The sequence below is a fragment of the Sebastes fasciatus genome, chromosome 19 (assembly GCF_043250625.1).
Source record: "Sebastes fasciatus isolate fSebFas1 chromosome 19, fSebFas1.pri, whole genome shotgun sequence".
Lineage (NCBI taxonomy): Eukaryota > Metazoa > Chordata > Actinopteri > Perciformes > Sebastidae > Sebastes > Sebastes fasciatus.
This window is the reverse complement of record NC_133813.1, coordinates 9,914,431-9,933,850: the sequence shown is the minus strand read 5'-3', so window position 1 is coordinate 9,933,850 and position 19,420 is coordinate 9,914,431. Positions and strand designations below refer to the sequence as shown.

General features: G+C 41.3%; 1 protein-coding gene across 6 annotated transcripts in view; it reads right to left on the bottom strand.

Annotated features, from left to right (window-relative positions):
* Window positions 1–19,420, bottom strand: part of cacna1bb (calcium channel, voltage-dependent, N type, alpha 1B subunit, b) — a 160,946-nt gene that overhangs the window by 4,219 nt on the left and 137,307 nt on the right. For 3 of the 6 annotated variants that reach the window (XM_074617978.1, XM_074617976.1, XM_074617977.1), the window contains 13 exons: window positions 18,865–18,956; window positions 18,617–18,767; window positions 18,345–18,472; window positions 14,838–14,934; window positions 10,700–10,805; window positions 10,465–10,572; window positions 9,950–10,056; window positions 9,429–9,589; window positions 8,885–9,017; window positions 8,661–8,771; window positions 6,367–6,405; window positions 3,913–4,174; window positions 17–240 (listed from right to left, as the gene is read on the bottom strand). In XM_074617978.1, the coding sequence (XP_074474079.1) occupies window positions 17–240; window positions 3,913–4,174; window positions 6,367–6,405; window positions 8,661–8,771; window positions 8,885–9,017; window positions 9,429–9,589; window positions 9,950–10,056; window positions 10,465–10,572; window positions 10,700–10,805; window positions 14,838–14,934; window positions 18,345–18,472; window positions 18,617–18,767; window positions 18,865–18,956 (1,719 nt within the window). Of the gene's footprint in view, window positions 1–16; window positions 241–3,912; window positions 4,175–6,366; window positions 6,406–8,660; window positions 8,772–8,884; window positions 9,018–9,428; window positions 9,590–9,949; window positions 10,057–10,464; window positions 10,573–10,699; window positions 10,806–14,837; window positions 14,935–16,041; window positions 16,139–18,344; window positions 18,473–18,616; window positions 18,768–18,864; window positions 18,957–19,420 lie in introns of all 6 variants that reach the window. The other 3 variants (XM_074617974.1, XM_074617979.1, XM_074617975.1) reach the window with 2 other exon arrangements.

The following is a 19,420-nucleotide window of genomic DNA, read 5'->3' as shown; positions in this document are numbered from 1 at the left end:
TTGGCAGGTAACTCACCTGTTTGAGCAAAACAGCGTCCTGTCCCTCACCGGGAGACGTGGATCGACTGGGACCGGCTGACTTGGTGTGACACTGCTCCCTGCTGCCGTAACGCTCGCAGGAGTAGTAGCGCTGCTTCTCTCCTGCAGAGGAGTGGTGCCTCCTCTCATGAGGCCGGCTGCGGTCCCGCTCCCTCGCTCGCTCTCTGGACAAACCTTCGGCTGAAGGGTCGGTGAACGAATCTGGAGGATGGCACCATCGAATGAAATGAGAAAGAGCAGGTCTGATGTATAGGAAGGGGAGCCAAATCTGAATGGCCTGTTGAATCACATGCTTTCTGACCTAGACAGCCCACAAAAAACTGACTGGGTTGTGGGTTGGTAGTCACTCCAGATACCCAAATCTATGTGCACAAGCACTGAAAAAGTGATATGTCCCCTCTAAGTTAATGTGTTGAATGCCTCAGTTCAGTTGCATTTACAATGCAAAGCAATATTTACCTGCAGTACAAATGCAAACAAGGTCAATGGAAATATACTGTATAAACAATAACAGTCGATCTACTCGAGGCACTGCAAAATGCAATGAAAGACACATCTTCTGAAATTACAACTGTCCCGATTTCAGTGAAAACATGTGGTCTATTGACAGTGCTCCACATACAGCTCTTTGCTTGTAGTTTTTAATTGTTTGTATTGTTAAAGTTGTTATGATTTGAGTTGAATTGGAAAGAGGAAAGACTGAAAACCCACTGCTGAGGTGAAAGTTAAGCAAAAGTTCATGTAACGTTGTGTCTCAATTCAGCTTGCTCATTATCTTGACACTTCTCACCTCAGCCAAATGCTTTAGGCAATAGTCTGATAGAACCATTTTTTAGTTCCATGATACGCATCATGTTTTTGTACTGTCAAATTATATTCCACGATATTTCATTACACTTCTAATTAAAGGCAAATGGTTCATCCATGTGTGTGTGTGTGTTTCTATCTAGACCATGGGTGTGTGGTATAAAGCAAAGCACTGTGGTGAAATTACTCTCTTCAGCGCTGGAATAACTTCAGTTCTCAGATTAAAACCGCGATGACAGAAACACAGAAGCCTATTCATCATTCTGATGAGTCAGATCTGCCTCCAGAATGACGAGCTTTGAGGAGAGAAACCCCCTTTGCTGTTTCTCTCAGTTTAATAGATGTAGAGAGGACTGCTGGATGTTCTTCTATCTCACCCAGAGGTACCCATAAATCCCTGTGCTAGACCTGTCCACTGTGGCCTTTTATCTCAGCAATAAAGTCCAGCTGCTGCCCTCCAGTGTTAACACTAAAAACTCCCTGCCACCAGCTCTCCGGCTGTAATCGCTCTAGCAGACGACCCCCGATGGCAAACAAAGAGTGTGACCAGGACCCTCTGAACAAGTATTAAGTTGCATTAATACATTTTGTAAATCATTGGTGCATTTATAGACACTGTGACAGCTAAGATTTAAGAGTCGGCTCAAGAAAAGTTGTCCTAAAACCTACCCCAGAGGAAAACCAATAAACCAACACTGGCAGTGTGAAAAGGATTATATGAATTTACTGATTTCTTGAAATAAAAGGGTTGCTGTTGCTCCTTAGCTGACTCTGAATCTGAGATGTCTGAGCATCCTTGAATGCACCAACTTGGGCTCTTGTTTCGGATGTTTTTGCTTAGAACTGTTATTGTGCATATTTGTCTGACAGTCGATCTGTACTGATGGTTTCAAAACAACCTCATTTGGGATGAGTAATACCACACAGTACTGTGCCGGGTCTTTTACTATTGACAATCCAACACTGAGTTAAAATATACATTTTTATGCAGATGACACAGTGTTGTATGCATTTGGCCCTTCAACTCAAAATATATCCTAGATTACAACCTGCCTTTAATGTTCTTCAGACATCTCTGCATGATCTCAAGCTTGTAATGAATGCTGTGTTTTATTCTCAAGACCCCAAAATTCCAGTTTCCAACTGGAACAACACCGGTGTTACCGATTACACCGGACATTTTACAAGAAAAGATGACGGTCAATATGTGTGTGTTTTAGTGTTTTTTTTAATGATCTAACTCCAGTATGAAATAGTAGACACTCATTTTATTTCTATAAAATTTACAGATGAGTGGGAGAGGTGACCTCATTCATGGCAAACAGCCAGTGTCTACTGCTGCTCCCTGTTTGTGTGTCCAAAGTATTAAAAGGGAATTTAAATGTACTTTTAGATGTATGTGAGAAATTAGAATGAATAATGTGTGTGTGTATGTGAAGCAAAGATAAAAACCTTTTTCTTAATGTGGCACAGCTTGTTTCTGTATTTTTTTTTAATAAAGAAAATGTAAATGCAAGCCTTTTCAGTTTTATTTTGCAGCTCTTAGTGTTAAGTCTGTGGAGCTCAGTCTACTTTTTTATAAATGTAGCTGTTAAGGTCAGAAGGAACAAAGGCAGCAACTGATCCATGCAAAGCAGATTTTCCTCTGAGAGCTCACAACTCTCTCTGCTAATCAGATGGAAAGCCTGACATGTAAAATCCCCGGTTGAAGCGCAGCAGAAACCCCTTCACCTACATAACCCGATCATGGAACTTTAATCCTATAAAGAATTTCTGCAGCTACGTTGAGACATCCAAGTAATCCACAAGGAAAGCCCGGCCTGCCATCGCTGTCTCTCCGTGAAAGTGATGCCAAGTTTCTATGATATTCTCCTCGCTGTATTATATGAATTAATATCGCTATGTTAAAAGAATTAATCTCTCAACAACCTAAAATATGCCCCTTAATTGACTTTTTAAAAATACTTCGTTCATGGTATTAAGCCCTATGTGATGACATTTATCTATTTTTGGTTTGGTTTGATTTGTTTGTTTGTTTGTCAGCAGGATTACAGATAAACTACTGGCCTTATTTTCATGAAACTTGGTGGGAGGGTGAAGCGTGGGCCAAGGAAGAACCCAATACATTTTGGAGCAGGTCTGAATCACGGCGTGGATACACGCATAATTGTTCACTTTCATTTAAAGTGTGTTATTATTCTGATTACAACAAACACACAGGGAGAGGGACTTCATTCTCTGCTCAGGTAGACATTACACCTCCATATCTTTACACAACAAATAGTCTTTTCCTGCTCTGAATATCGTATAGAAAAACTTTGGGGCGGCTCAGTGGGTTGAGCGGGTCGTTCTTTAACCAGAAGGTCTCCTGCTGTTTAAATGTTGAAGTGTCCTTGAGCGAGACACTGAACCCCGAGTTGCTCCCCTGGCTGCTTTAAAGCAGCCCACTGCTCCTAAATGCTTAGGATGGGTTAATTTCGAAGGTCAAATTTCATGAATAGACCCATATATATGTGACTATATGTCACTGTATGTGATTCTAACAAAATTTAACTGAGCGATAGGGGATTTGGCCTTGCCGGAGGTCTGCGCACTCCGAGTGCCTTTCTACTTTCTTAAGATTCTCTCGAGTCAGTCAGTTGGTTGAGCGAATGGAACGGGACTACAAGCAGGAAACAACAAGCATGTCTTTTGACAAAAAAAAAAAAAATCCAACTCAAGGTCCACTGCTCAGTTGTCATGGAGAAACCTACAGAGAAAGACCACCAGATGTGGATGAAAGTCCCTAAAAAGCTAGTGGGTGGACATTGAGTCAGGAATTTGTAATGTCAAACTAATGTTTCCAAGGTCAAGATTTCCCTTTCCTGCTAAACAAACAGTGTTTTCACCTCTTGTTCTTGTTTCTTTTGTGATAAACAACAGTGCATTGAACTGAGCAAGGGTGCTTTGATCCAGGTTCAACTTTGGATGACCTTGCATTTTTGATAATGTATGATGACTCAAAAGCCTCTACAGTATCAATCCAAAATCTTTACTCATGAAAATACAAGTTTGTTTTTGTCTCACCAACAGTGCTGGACGGCTGCACTGATGCAGTTCTATCCAGGGACTTCTGCTTCTTGTCTTTGTCCTTGTCCCTGCGTCTATGGCAGCGGTGGTGGTGGTGATGGTGGTGGCCTCTGTCCTGGCCATCGACTTGCCCCGGCCCCGTTGAGGACTGGGCCATGCCGGGCCGTTCCAGGTCATACTCCCTCAGCCCGACCTCCTGGTGGCGCTGCGGCGTCAGCGAGGACGCAGAGCGCCTGATAGGACTGAGGTCGACAATCGGCTGAGAGGGTGAGAGAAACGCGGAGAGGCGTGAGGACAAAGGAGAGCAGAGGGGCGGCTGTGGCGGTTTGACCCAAACCACTTGTACTGGATCACCAAAATATCCACGACACACAAATGACACAACCAGTGGACGGCAATATTTTGTCTTAAGACCGACGTTCTACCCGTTCTTCTCCAGGTACAGATGTAAGAAAAGTTTGAGAAGAAGGAACACAATTCTGTGACAGAACTTGAGTACTTACTGTTACAGAACTTACATAATTTGTAAGCTAGCAGGAGTCTCTGCTAGTGAACAAAGAAGAGGTGGGGTGTTGACATTGGCCTTTGTGGCATTTTTTGACATTTTCAACAATTGTAATCTTTCTGTAAATAGCTAATACTTGCTTATCAACACATTGTGTTTTATTTAAAGGAATACTCCACTGAAAACATGTGTTTTAAGTATCGAACAACACTCACTGCCTTGATTTAGGACTGTCATACTACATATCATTGTACCTAACTTTAGGCCTGATTGACCATCTCTGACCTCAAGATATGTGAATGAAAATGGGTTCTATGGATACCCACGAGTCTCCCCTTTACAGACATGCCCACTTTATGATAATCACATGCAGTTTGGGGCAAGTCATAGTCAAGTCAGCACACTGACACACTGACAGCTGTTGTTGTCTGTTGGGCTGCAGTTTGCCATGTTATGATTGGAGCATATTTTTTATGCTAATGCAGTATCTGTGAGGGTTTCTGGACAATATTTGTCATTGTTTTATGTTGTTAATTGATTTCCAATAATAAATACATACATACATTTGCATAAAGCAAGCATATTTGCCCACTCCCATGTTGATAAGAGTATTAAATACTTGACAAATCTCCCTTTAAGGTACATTTTGAACAGATAAAAAATGTGCCATTAATTTGCGATCACCGTAATCACAATTAACTATTTTAATCGATTGACAGCCCTAATTGTTATTATAAAATACAGCGGCTTTAAGTATTCAGTGGTGTGTTCCTTTAAAATCTTACATTCACCAATTTCCCTCCATAGATTACAGGACAATGACACTCACCCCACCTCATTCTTATCTCGCTGACCTGTACAGCTACCAGGCAACAAACTGATGTGATAGAGAACTGGAACAACAGCTAAGTTACCACCCCACCTGCTGGTTGCTGCCTCGATCATGTCTGATGATTTTAGAAGTTTTTCTGGATTTTAGTTTCCAAATATGTCAGTGTTTATTTAGATTCCTCTAGAGCTAAAAATGTATTAAGTCATGATATCATAAGGAACTTTGAATACCCACTAGATGACATGGTAGTGATGAAATGCTATTATCATGAATTGCTCTTCCACGGACAGATGTAGGGTGGTTGTGTTGTTCCTCTTGTTCCTACCCCACAGTCTATCCTGTAGCTACTGTCAGGGACAACAATATCACAACACTGCGGAGAATATCCATATTACCATTTTATCTAGTATGCAGTCTTAAAATCGTACTTTTTCGATAAATGCCTATTAAAAAGAAGTAAAAAATATTTCTTTCAAACTACTAAAAGTCTGAAAGTGAGGGTCAGTAAAAGATTCAAGAGATAAATCCGATTTTTTTTTGCTTTCATGTGTGAAAAATAAGATTTTAAGACTGAAAGTAACATCAAACGACAGATAAGGTTGGACGGGTTTTTGTAGTGTAGTTGAAAGAAAAAAGTTATTTCAAAGCAAGAAAGCAGCAGTACTGTCCCTGCCTTGTTCCACAATCACACACCAACTCACAAAAGAAAAATACACACTACTACACTACTACATTACTACATAATGAAACTCACATACAGTACACACAACCACGTTTTACCAAAGTGTACTGTATTGCTGTAAAGCAGGACAGAGTGCTCGACATGCCCCGGGTACACATACTAATACCTTTCCAGGGATCTGGGTTATGTTTTGTGGACAATGTAAATTTGTGTGTTGCATGTGATGTATCTATCAGCAATTTCATGGAATGATCAGAGTATACTGTATATGTAGGAGGGTCACTTTGTCCATGATGGGTGTGAACTCTGCACTGAGATGAGAGGAGCACATGGAGGCCAACACACACATAAGAGAAGAAGAAGAAGAAGAAGAAGAGGGAGAGGACGAGTGAAGAAGAGAAAGAGAGAGGTGGCACAACAGGTGGTACATACTGCCAGGTGGGTCCCAGGGGCGTGGCGAGGGTGGCTCCGCTATCAGACAGCACACACAAGAGGGAGGTGGGCAAAACATTAGCAGTGGGCATCAGAATTAGGAGAAAGGGAAGACAGACGATTAGAGAAGAGACTCAGGAAGGAGAAGGCTGGTGATATTCAGAATTTTCTTGCTGTCTATAAACCGGACGAAAAGACCACTAACCATACTAACAAGTATTGTGTGTGTATCCAAAGCCTGTATATATCGTAGCGACCTGTCAATCACAAGGTAACCACGCCCTAAAGCATCTCCTGCTTTATGGTCTATTTTGACTCTAAATGGGAGCATAATTTACTAACTGAACATCATGCTGTATTGAAGAAGACTTGAAACTAGCGATTGAGACCATAAACTCATGTTTACAATGTTTACTGAGGTAATAAATCAAGTGAGAAGTAGGATCATTTTCTCATAGACTTCTTTTTGCAACCAGGGTAGTCGCCCCCTGCTGGCTATTAGAAAGACTGCAAGTTTAAGGCACTTCGGCATTGGCTTCACTTTTCAGACCCGGAGGTTGCCAGCTGTTTATTACCATGAACACACACACATACACCATCCTGCTACTGTAAATCCTAACTAGAGCACCAAATGTGTATTAATCTGCAGTTGAAAATAGTCCCAGACAAATGCAATATTTTCTCCTATTTCATTAATTGGCGGTTTTGGTCTTTTCATGGGATTTGTTGACAATAACAAAAATACAGGATAACACCATCCTCTACAGAGAAAGAGAGAGCGAGAGATCAAAATGCAACATAAACAATAAGGAAAGCACATGTTAAGTGTTGTGGGACAGCAGGGTGACACACAGAGAGAGAGAGACACAGACAAAAACACAGAGAGACAGCGAAACTAAACAGACAACATCAGACAGGTGAGACAATCCAGGAGACAGAGAAGTGATGGACAGAAAAATCATCTTGACATGACATCCATATGCAGCAGACAAGAGCAGCGACTGTAACTCCCAGCATGACAGTCAAAAAGGAAAATAAAATGTAACAGATGACAATACATGAAATTCATAAATATAAATGGATTAATGCAGTCAGGCAAAACTCAGATGTTAGATTATATTGTAGATGAGTGTGAATATTGTATGAAATTAAAAAAAATGATATTAATTGTATTAGTGAGGTAAACCAAATTTAAAACATTTTTTAAAATAGCATCCTTACGATTTCCAAGAAATTCAACTTACAATTTATCTCATGTTGTATTTACATGATCAGGTTAGTACGATGAAGGTCGATACTTACTGTAACAGATGAATACAATATCTGTATTCCATTGCCAGCACCTCTGAAGCTCACTAACAGATTATATGTCATTAATCCCTCCACAAACAGGAATGAAAAATCAACAAGTTGTGGTTTTAGGGGGAGTTATTTCTATTTCTTTTAACTACTTCTTATGGTAAGCTAATTGACCTTTCGTTACTCTCGGAAAGACAGGAAATAACAAAAAAAAATTAAATTATTCCTTTAAGAAAAGATCAATCTGAATGTGGTAAAACAATACTGAGGCTGGCGTCAATTATTGTCATAAGTCAAGAACTCTCACTGCAGCTTAACTGGTCATTCAGTAACCAAATATCCAATAACTCCTGCCTTCTTTTGCAAACAAGTAACAATGGCACATTTTTAATCAGCCAATGACATAAGTGGTGTAAGACCTGAGATTTGAGGTGGTATTGTAGAGAAAACACAAATAAACCAACAGGTTTGTTCATAGTCCCAGACAATTGTGTCCCTGGCTTTTGTTTGTTTCTAATTTAATAACTGTCTTATCATATTAATCAACTACCAACTATGTTGTGCACTTTGCTGAGTCCATCTCTACCCTCAATTTGCTCCTCCTGTAATAAATGTGAAATTGTCAGACAGGAGAGGTCGCGCCGAGGTCGGCGGGATGAACTGATGTGGACTGACAGAGAGCAACTCTGCTCCTGTTAAGCTCACGGCTGCTTTCAATAACCGCCAACCACTCAGCATCGCACCGGCCATTTACAGCCACCTGTTCACTGCCAAGCACAGACATTTCATTATTTTGTATTTCCTGTTATTCATTGCAGAAGATTATTTCTTCAAGAAAAATCTAAGCTATCCCAGGTGTCTGTAGATTATTATCATTATCATTATATTATCACAAGAATGCAGCTCAAACAAAACAACTGTGAATAAAGCCAAAGAGATCTTTTCTGTGAGCAGTAAAACAAGAGGCGCAGCGTCATGAGCACTGAGGAGCTTACGTAGTACTCAGCATTGAGTCGCGGCAGAGAAGCCGCTCTGCAGTGGCCCTCCAGGCTTGGATATTCCTCTGTGTCTGAAACGTCCTCCACCTGCTTCAGTTCAACAGATTCCTGCATGACAAAGAAGTAGTAATAGTAGTACGTATTGAGGCAACACAGATGAAACAGAAAGTCAGAATGTAAAATAGCATTGATATGATGGTGTTCTCTCGGTGTCGATGTACCTGAGGTATGGTGGAATATGGCACATCCTCTGACAGGCCTCTCTGTAGTTTCCTTCGGCCTTTGGGCCTCTGATGTGCCGCCTGAGAAACATCTCCGGACTGGGAATGTTTTATGGCACTCCTCTGGTTTAGTCTGTATACCAACATACAAGAGCAGCTAATCAGGGCTGTAGGTAAAGATATCAACTGAGGAAACACCATTTGAGTGTCTTTCCTTATAGAACCATATGTCGGTGATTTGTCAAGATAGTTTCCCTTATTTCCATCTCTAAGGCCATTTGTCGAATGAAAAATAAGCTTTTATACTTTTAGAGAAATCTGATTTGATTTAAAGGAACAGTGTGTAACAATTCGCGTGATTTATTCGCAGAAAGGGAATATAATATTAATTACTATGTTTTCATTATTCATTATAAATCCTACACACTGTACCTTTAAGGAATTTTCCTAAATTCCTAAATATTACTACGGAACATATTCTCGTGCAATTAAATCTATGTTGTGGATATATTATGTTTCTATGACAGAGAAGACAGTCACTTACATTGTGTCCCTGTGGACCGAGGTGATGGAGGTAGAGGGCAGTGTCTGTAGCTTGGCTTCTGGCTCAGGTGAAAAGGGCTGTTTGGGGCTGCAGATCGGTGGTTCTATTTCCTGGATGTGAGTGAGGGGCAGCATGGGACGGAACAACGACCCGAGTTTACTCTGCAAGACAGACCGACAGCAAATGTCACAAATGGAGTCATTGCGGCAGCAGCATAAAGAAGTGTGTACACACTGAAAGAGCACCAGATGAGTTTTTTATGAGAGCAGAAGGATGTCGTTCTACTTGACTAATTCATGAAAAGCATCTGTCTTGTGCTGGTTGCTGCAGTTCTATCTTTAAAATGACAATTGAATCTCTTGAAATGAGTTCATGTTGCTATTCATTTATATATAAAGCAAGTGAAATTAAAAATCATTTTATACACAAAATGATCCCAACTACATTTTGAATCCAAATGTTAGATCATACCACTCACTAAGACCTGAGTGTTTTCCCCTCTGAGCTGTAACACACTGTACCTGAGTTCCCCCTGTGTTTTGCTGCTGGAGTCTCTTGGCACGAGTCTGCTTATAGTAGTCAAAGATCATTAGAGCTGCATAGACCTTCCCCACAGTCAGCTCATTATCTGGAGGAGGAGGAGAGAGCAGAGTGAGAGACGGTTTCTCCATGTGGCCAGTAGATGGCGCCAGATGAGCAACAAAATACAACTCAGAGAAGCGGATATGTACAGTATGGGCAGCGTGGGCGTGAACTGAGCTGTGCTGTCATGCTTACTAGAAAAACAAAGGACAAGACTGTAAACAAGCTACACCTTAAAAAGTTATTTGTACATTATTGAACCATCAAAGTGTTGAGAAGAAGTAGAATACAATAACAGACAAAAATAAATGAATCTCCATCTTACCAAGCAGCTTTAATCTATTATTGCATCCTAAAAGTCTTGTTTTTTACAGTGCACGGCCAAATAAAGAAGACAGAGGTCAAGTGCCAAACAGCTGGGCTTCAGTAGAACCCAAACAGAACTGTGTCTCACATTTAGGTGGCGTCACCAGCAGGTTTGCGATCTTCTGCGACAGGTTGGGCCACACTCGGTTTATCTCCCTCTTTAGATCAGCGTCGCACAAATGCTGCGCCAGGACCCCTGAGGACGGGCCCACAAACACGTCACATCAAATCTGCACCACAGCGATCACAGCCATTTGCATGAACATCACAGCCGTCAGTCCGGCCGCGAGGGGGTTCTGGATTTTGTAGTTTTAGTCGCTCACCAGATGCCAGTTTGATCTCCAGGGCTGTGCGAATCAAGGCCATCAGCGTGGAGGTGAAATGCACCGTCTTGTCCTCCGCAATTGGCATGTTCATCTTCACCAATCGCTGAGAGGAATGGAAGCAAAGAGGAAGGGCCATGAATCAGGAACACATAACCAACAGCTAAGGGACAGGAGGCTGGATTAAAGATGGGACTATGAGTGAAATTAAAGGATAGTTGTTCCAAACTTTAGCTTTGTACAAAAACTCTGGTTCTCCCTCAGATGATGTAGTTTATGTCTTTCAAATAAGAAGTAATAATACTTATTTTTGTATTGTTTCAGTCCAGCATACAAAGGAACTCCACCAGTAATATAAAACTGGAGGAAAACATCCACAGTTACATGTTAGGGCTGCAGATAATGATTATTTTCATTACCGATCAATCTGTTGATTATTTTTCTGATTAGCCTCTTAATCATTTAATCTATAACTTATCAGAAAATAGTGAAAGAAGCCCACCACAATTCCCCAGAGAACAATTTGTGTCTTGCTTTGTCTGACCAACAGTCGTAAACTCAAAGACATTTATTGTACAATAATATGAAACAGAAAAACACATCAAATTCTCACATTTGAGAAGCTGGAACCAGCTAATGTTTGGCATTTTTGTTTGTTAAATGACTTAAAGCTAGGGTTGGCAATCTTCTTCAAAGACATTTTTTGTTATATTTGTTGTTGAAATTCTCTTTACATCCCAAAAGCAATCAATAAATCAAATGATTTTACTAAAAAAGAGAAGAAAATCTGGTATCTGTGGCTGTAATAAGCCCGTCCAATCATTTCATTCATTCAATCATAGTGCTGCCAGCTACTTCCATTGGAAAAGAGTTGGCAACACTGGACTGGATTTTTCAGTTGGATCAATTTTAAAATCTAGCGTACTCTTGCTAGTTTCCTAAGATTACCAACCCTATCTTTAATCAATTAAGAATATTATTGTCGATTCACTTTCTCTTAAACACTTCAACGATTAGTCAACGAATCGTTTCAATCCGTGCAGAGGCCTCAGCCTCTGCACCCACCATCCATGCAGCACTAAACATGGAGCTCTGTGCTGTTTGTGGCTGCTGCTGTTGCTATGAGACTATTACAAATCCACCGGAAGTGCAGCACGCTTCTACTAAAAGCTGAAATACGATTAGGTTGATTATCAATGGGCTCAGAGAACAAGCTAAGCTCCTACTGCTACTGGAAACATGCAGCAGCACAACTACGCTCTGGAAATAATGACTTGGAGGCCTGAGGTCGCTGATGGACACACAGCTCTGGAAGGAGAAAACTATCCATCAAACTGTAAATGTACTTAAGACATTGACACAGTTTTTCAAATCTATATTTACTCACATGCCATATGTGTATTGAAAGAGTTACTGGTGGCTGTAATCATTCCTCCTCCCCATACTGTCCGTAAAGCTATCCCACTGTAGTGCGACTACACTATAAAGAGTCCTCGCTCGGTGCAAAAATGCAGCTGAAGCGAATATAATAAAGTGGGTCTTTAACATGACAGTCGTGAGCAGGTGCACGCAAGGAAACACTGTGAGAAAAGGCTTTGAAAGATCCCTACTCTTTTGTTAAGTCAGACTGCTGAAGCCTCGTATCATTGGGTTTGGACTGTTAGTTGGACAAAACAAGCAATTTAAAAAATGTTACCTTAAGGTCTATTGTCTGACATTTTATAGACTAAATGATGAATTGGTTAATTAAAATAGTAATATCACAGTTACTGGCAGCCCTACGTTGTGGTGCGCTGCCAAGCACTAAAATCTAGTAATTATTGGTAGCAATTACTCGGCAGCAGAGGAGTTTGATTATCATTTAATATATTATTTATTTCTACAGTAAGTTATGAAACTTAAAATGCAGGCATTCATTGTAAAAAGTAGAAACTGATCAGCATAAATCCACGCCATGCAGGGCTTCTGGATCAATGCTGCAATGAAATGTTTCATTCACACATGCATGCTTGAGTTAGTACAGCACATTGACAGTGATGCTGGAGGGATGGTAGAGGCATGTACTGGATATGGAACTTCTAATTAAAAGAAGAAAAAAAATAAGAGCTGAAAGTTGAAAGCAAAAATTATAAGAAACATCAGAAACATTTGTGAAAAAAGGAGATAGTATATTCACTGTGGGAGCGCAACAATACTGATGAAGGGATGGTGAGATGAGGAGGAGGAGGAGGAGGATGTGCCTTAACTGGAAAGCATCTACACATGTAAAGTCTTGCATCTTTTTCCCAGAAAGAGTGGAAGTATGACAGCTGCAGACCACGAGCATTAAACAAAATTACACGTAATCAAAAAGCACCTATGCTCATGGGACGCATGCTTGACTCAGCATGCACACACACACAGGTACAGACTGTGAAGTTAGAGGGAGGAGAAGAGAGGAGACGGATCCCTGGAGAGGGTGAAAGAAAGCTCATCCAAAACAGAGAGTGAAGCTTAGCCTCCAGACAGAACATGAAACTGGAAACAAGAGGGTAACGGGGACAACTGTGACTATCAGGGGGACATGTACTCATTAGGGAGGGAGGTTAACAAGGAGCGCGATCAACAAAGTAGTGGGAGGGGAAAAAATAGAGATGGTGGGGAGGAGAACTTGCTCTGAAATGACCTGCTGCTCTCTCTCTGTGTCTTTTGTTCACGTATTTTTCTTTGCCGATTCACAAAAACAGGAGTTATATTTGGATACGTGACCACGTCAGACCCAGACATTTTTAACTGGGGCAAGGGCAGGGCTGGTTTAACCGTGATTCATTTGGACAGCTGTGCGTGCGCTGAAACCATTCACATTAAGTCTGCATGCTAAAAGGTAAGCAGCTGGCACGGGGACTACCTGGGGATTGTTGACTTCACTAGTCTTACATATAATCGTGGGATAAATGGGCCAGGTTCTCCTTCATTCGAGTCGGTACTGAAGCTGATGAGAGGATGGTGAAAGTGTTCTTAAATGTCCCATCTTGCAGTGTTGAGAAAACCCCTCAATAATTCCTGATTAGCATCTGAATCCAGATGAGACTAAATCGCTTGCCAAACCTTACACCCTAAATTCACTTGAAATCTGTGAACAGGTTTTTACAATTTTTAGGGGACAAAAGAACTATTTATTTTCCCATTCCACGTTATAAATCTGATTATTATCCACTGTCCTTTTAACTCCAACTCCAGATGAAAAGTCAGGGGATCTCCAAAGTCGATAGCATTCATCCACTGGGGACCATGAATATCTGCACAAGATTTCATGCCAGTTATCCAGCAGGTTGCATCTTGAAAGGTAGAGTATTTCCTTTATCTCACAGATATCTAGTCTGCCCAGAATAATATTATTCAGGATAAAACCAATGTTTTAAATCCACTCTGCTCTTCTTCTTCTTCTCTGGATGTGAATTAAGTCCACTGCATGAGCCTATGGCAGGCCAGAGCTGTGTCTGGCACAGCCTGTGGAAACATTGGTTTCGCCCCGGGCAAACACTTTATCATTTCAGGCAGATTGCAGACATCAGTGAGATCACAAAAAATATTTGAAGATGCAAACTGGTGCTGGATAACAGGTAAAACTATAAAGAGTTTTACCCCTAAGATTTACATACAAATCAGAGAGTAACATACACTTCTGAAGTCATAAATGGGGCTCGGTCTCTACCAACTCTTGGGTAAAATATTTGGCTCTATAGCTGCTAGATGTTCCACTTTCCTCTCCTGAAATCCTCTCCTCTCTGTCTGCCATTTGATGCTGGTCAGGTAGAGTACAGTGGGTTCATTAGAGCTTGTTTGCTGAAAACAACTACCTGCTGCTGCTGGAAACATGGTTGATGAAGCAAGCTAAAAGAGGCTCACTAAGAGGACTTTGTGGAGATATGTCAAATATTATGGTTTTGCCCTCTGGTAGACGAAATGTACAACGAACCCTCGCAGAGCAGGACACAGAGCTTCACAGATGAACAGAAAGAACAACACAACAGCACGCCAGAAGATATCGGCTGCGACACACTGATAGAAGCCTGAAGATGTTTGACAGGAGGAAGCAGGGGGAGCCAGCAGTGACTGCAAAGAGGGAGGGGAACAGAAGAGGGAGGAGTGATTCTACCTTATAGGCGACTCGGGGTGGACATTTCTTTCCCAAACCTAGCGGAGGGGACATGTCCCGGAGCATCTCGTACATATCGCGGTAAGTCATGCGGCCGCTTCCCGGGGGGGAAAGATGGTGGTAGGAGGAGGCCATGGAAGGAGGAATGAAGATTTTCCCAGGTGAGGAGGTGTTGGGATTAAAAAGGGGGGTAGGGGAAGTTACATAATAACAGAAAGTGGTAAAAATCAAAAAGAGAGAATGGGAGGGGGGAAAGAAAGAGGAAAACACAGAAATCCTTGTTAATAAGATTTCCAGGATATCATGATGTGGAATGCCATCCTGGTCGGGTTTAAGGATTCAGGAGTGGATCCCAGAGGAAGAGAGAGGGGAGGATGCTCCGGAGGACTCCCTGTGCAGAGATGCTGGATGGAGGGATCATGGTGGAAGATATGCATTTGGGAACTAGAGTGCATTTTATGATAAAGGTTTACTACACCCAAAATCTATCTCACCACCTGAAGGCTCGAAATGTGGCTCTAAAAAGTTTGTAGCTCGGTACATTTCTTACAGTGGATTCCAATGTCAACCCAGTCTAGAAACGTCTTAAACCACTCCTGCAACATAACCCCTCTTTCCACCAATGACCCTTATATTTGTTATGTTGCAACAACTTTTCCAATAGATTACTATATATACTATCATTTTTGTCTTTCTTTTTTTAGCCATGGCTCTGAGTCATTGGAATCCATTATAATCCAAGCCGACTACAGTGATTGTTCTTCTCAAAGGAGCAGCTGCAAACTTTCCAGAGCTACCTTTCAAGGGTATTATTATTTCAGAGTCTAAAGATAGATTTTCAGTGGAGTATTCCTTGAAGATGCTCTCTGTTTCTGCATGCTAAGAGACATTAGCAGTAACCAGAGTGGAAACAAAGCACACAATGCTCTCTCTTCACTGCCCACTCTTCTTTCATATCTGTGTTTAGGAGCAGCGAAATACCTCAGACATCGCATTAGATGCCTTTTGTTTGAGCCTGACTTGCGGCATTGTTTCCTGCACTCGCCATGGTTACCTGCCAGCTGGTTAGTGGAGGATCAATGCGTGTTTGTATGCATGTGTGGTCGGGTCATTCTCTGGCACCGCAGGGAATGAGAACAGACATTCACAGTCCGAAGCCATCACAGTCCCTTTGAAAACAAAAGGACTGTGTGGGAGTGCAAACCTTATAAGCCACCCTGTTGGGGCACTTCTTCCCCAGGCCCAGGGGAGGCGAGATAAAACGCAACAATTTGTACATATCCTGATAGCATATCCTCCCGCTGTAAAAGATGAGACATGTTCAAGAGGTTAGGTCACAGGTCATTTCATTACATCTATAATAATCTGTTAGCGGGCATTAACATGGAGGTAAACACTCAAGAAGTAGCAGCATAAAGAATACAATAAACTCTATTGATTCAGTTTTTAGTTTTCTGACTAAATCTGTGAATTTGTTAGTGTTTAATTTCACTATACATTTTTTTATAAATTTTTTTTCCTTCCTCCTTTACTCACATTTTCTTCAAAAGGAATAAAGTCTGAAAAATAATTCATATTTGATTCTTGATTACATTTTCTTTATGTTTTTTTTTTATGTGTTTTTCCCCAATGTAAAGGTTTGAAAGCCCACTACACACTGTCCAACCCGTTCTCACTCCAAACTTGTCAAATACCGCCGCTTGCGTTACTTTTGGACGTGTCAGGGACGGTGTGTCAATATAAGCTTGTTACAGGCATAGTGACCTTTCAAAATAAACTTCTGTTTTCTGTTTTCTGAAGTTAGGTTTAGGCAACACAACCCCTTAGTTAGGGTTAGGAAATGGTCATGTTTGACGTTAACTTCTCTGACTTACGGGACTCACGGGACTAATTATCCTAACAATTCACGTGATTAACGACTCCTGTCGGTATGAATAGTTTTGATGCGAAATATTCGTAGGTGAGATCCGCATTTTTGTATTGTTCATTCATCACGCCCCCCGGTGTGTAAAGGTCTAAAACTATGAATTTATTGGTGTTTATTTTGACAATTAAAAGATGCAATTTTCATAAATTTTTCACTTGTTTTTGCTTACTTTTTTTCTTACTGAGAGAGAAAGAGGCGAAGAGTGTTACACATAATCCCTGGCTCTTCTGTGTTTACTCCCCAATTTCTTCACATTTCTTCTTTTTTTTTGCTCATCACATTAAGAGCCCAGGGCTGTAGCCAGGATTTCAGAAAAACTGAAGTCTGCAGTCGATTTTAGAAATAGATTTTTAAAAAAATGAAAGGAATGAAGTCTAAAAAATAATTCATATTTGATTCAAAGGTTTTGTTGTTGTTGTTGTTGTTGTTGTTTTCTTATTTTTTTCCAATGTAAAGGTCTAAATATAGAATGAAAACACACTCCACACTGTCAGGAATACAGTTTTGGTAAGAAATACTAAATCCTTTATTTATGATTGTTTTAGTTCACCGTAAAATAGTCAAAGTAAAGTATACCAAGTCTAAATATACTGGAATCAGAATTTGAAATGTGTACGTTCTTAACTGCAGAATGTGAACTTAAAACCCCAAAATGGCTACAGCCCTGAGTTTACTGGAAATTAAAGTGGTCATTTTCTTGATGCAGCAGAAAACACAACAACTTTTGGATGTGTGAGACACATAAAATTGTGAAATCAGTTTAAACCGATCTGCTCCTTTTCAAGAACTCTGTGAAAACAAGTACAAACTGAGCCTTAAATATACCTTCCATATTCCTTGCATCAGCCTGAAATAAAACTGAATTAAAGCAGTTGAAGATCAGCTGAATGTAACTGTAGGCACATCTCTGAGAGCAGCTAATTTATATTCAAAGGAATAAATAATAATTCCTCCCCCGTAATGTCTGTCAGGAGATGGCAATTTCATATTTCACATCTCGCACCTCTCCTGGAGTCCTGACTCACTGACAAGGCTTCTGTGAAGCCTTCGTTAAAATTTAATGAGCCTTGCGTAATCTGAGACAGATTACGCCACACACTGTCTCACGCAAAACTAGTATTGTGCTTCAGTCAAGTTAACGCTGTCAGTGTGAGGGGCAGAGAGGGCGCTGACATCAACCTGTATTCCCCCGCTGGAGGGATAGAAATACTCGCTCTCTTCACACCACAGTGACAGACTGAGGAGATTTGGAGCCCGCCAGCTTAGAGGCAAAGAGGGCTGAGTGGACGCCAAGCGGAACGCTGGATTCACACGCATCAGTCCGGCCGACAGGGGGCTCGTCACCAGCCTCAGCCAGCTCCGGGCTCAAGCTTAATGTCATTCACCCGCCGATGCTAAGATGGGATTTCTCCAGTTCCACGTCAAAGACTCATCCGGCTGGAACTCAGAGCTTAGAGTTCCCTGTTTCCTAGCATGCCTCTCTTCCCAAAAACAAACCCCCTCCTCTTTAACCCTGACACTGGCTGACATTACGGACTACACTGTAGCTGTGCAGGTCAGAGATCGGCAGCAGCACTCACCAGGCAGCGGGGTCATACTCTGCCCACACGCGGATGAATTCGTCAAGGTGATGAGGCCCCAGGATGGAGGCGTCCCTGGTCAGATACTCAAAGTTGTCCATGATGACAGCAACAAACAGGTTCAACATCTAGAAAATGAAACATAAGTGTGTAAAAAGAAAACAACTAAAGTAACAATGATCCGCTCCAACTAAACTTCAGTATAATTTCTGACATCAGAACACTCAGTATGAGACGAGATGGGAAAGCCCTCTGTCTTCCTTCACACTGACCAGGAATGAGCAGAGGAAGATGAAGGAGACGAAGTAGAAGTAGGCAAAGTCACTTCCGCAATCCTTCCCCACATTTCCTGAGAGCCGATCACACGGCCGGTTACTGAGACACGCCAACATGATCTCATGCCACGCCTCGCCTGTCGCACTCCTGAAACACACACAGTGACAGGAGCAGAGTTTGGTGTTATCAGTCGGTACTGGATTTTTGTGGCACCAGGATTTTTAGAATATGGAAGCAGGATTACCTGAAGAGGAGAGTCAAGGCCTGGAAAAAGGTCTGGAAGTTGTTGTGGTGATATATTGCGGTCTCCTCATTCAGCTCGATGTTTCCAAACACCTGAGGCAGCAGAAGAGCAGTAACATTGTTATAGAAAACATTGTTATAGAAGACTATAAACCAAGTTATTAGGGGCTTTAATACCTGACCCAGCTGAACCCACTGGAACCAAATTACAGAACTCCTGAGTCTAGTCTGAGTGAGTCTAGTGAAATAACCCAGAGGTCTGTTTTTAAATATGTATTTGCCCCTCGGCATGTCCATGCCGCTGGTTGCTGGGCCCAGGAGAACTCTGACAGCAGTCAAATATGTATGTAGCATCTTGACCCTGTACGACAACAGCTACTGACTTTTCAGCACAAACACTGTGACAATCTTCTTTGTAAGAGGAATAAAAAAAGTATGTAATCTGTTATATCAGCTAACTCTAAAAATGGAAAAATCAAAAACCCTGCTTGTACAATCTTATGCAATCCAAGGCAATAGCCATGCAATACAGACTTGGTTTGTGAAATGTATAATAT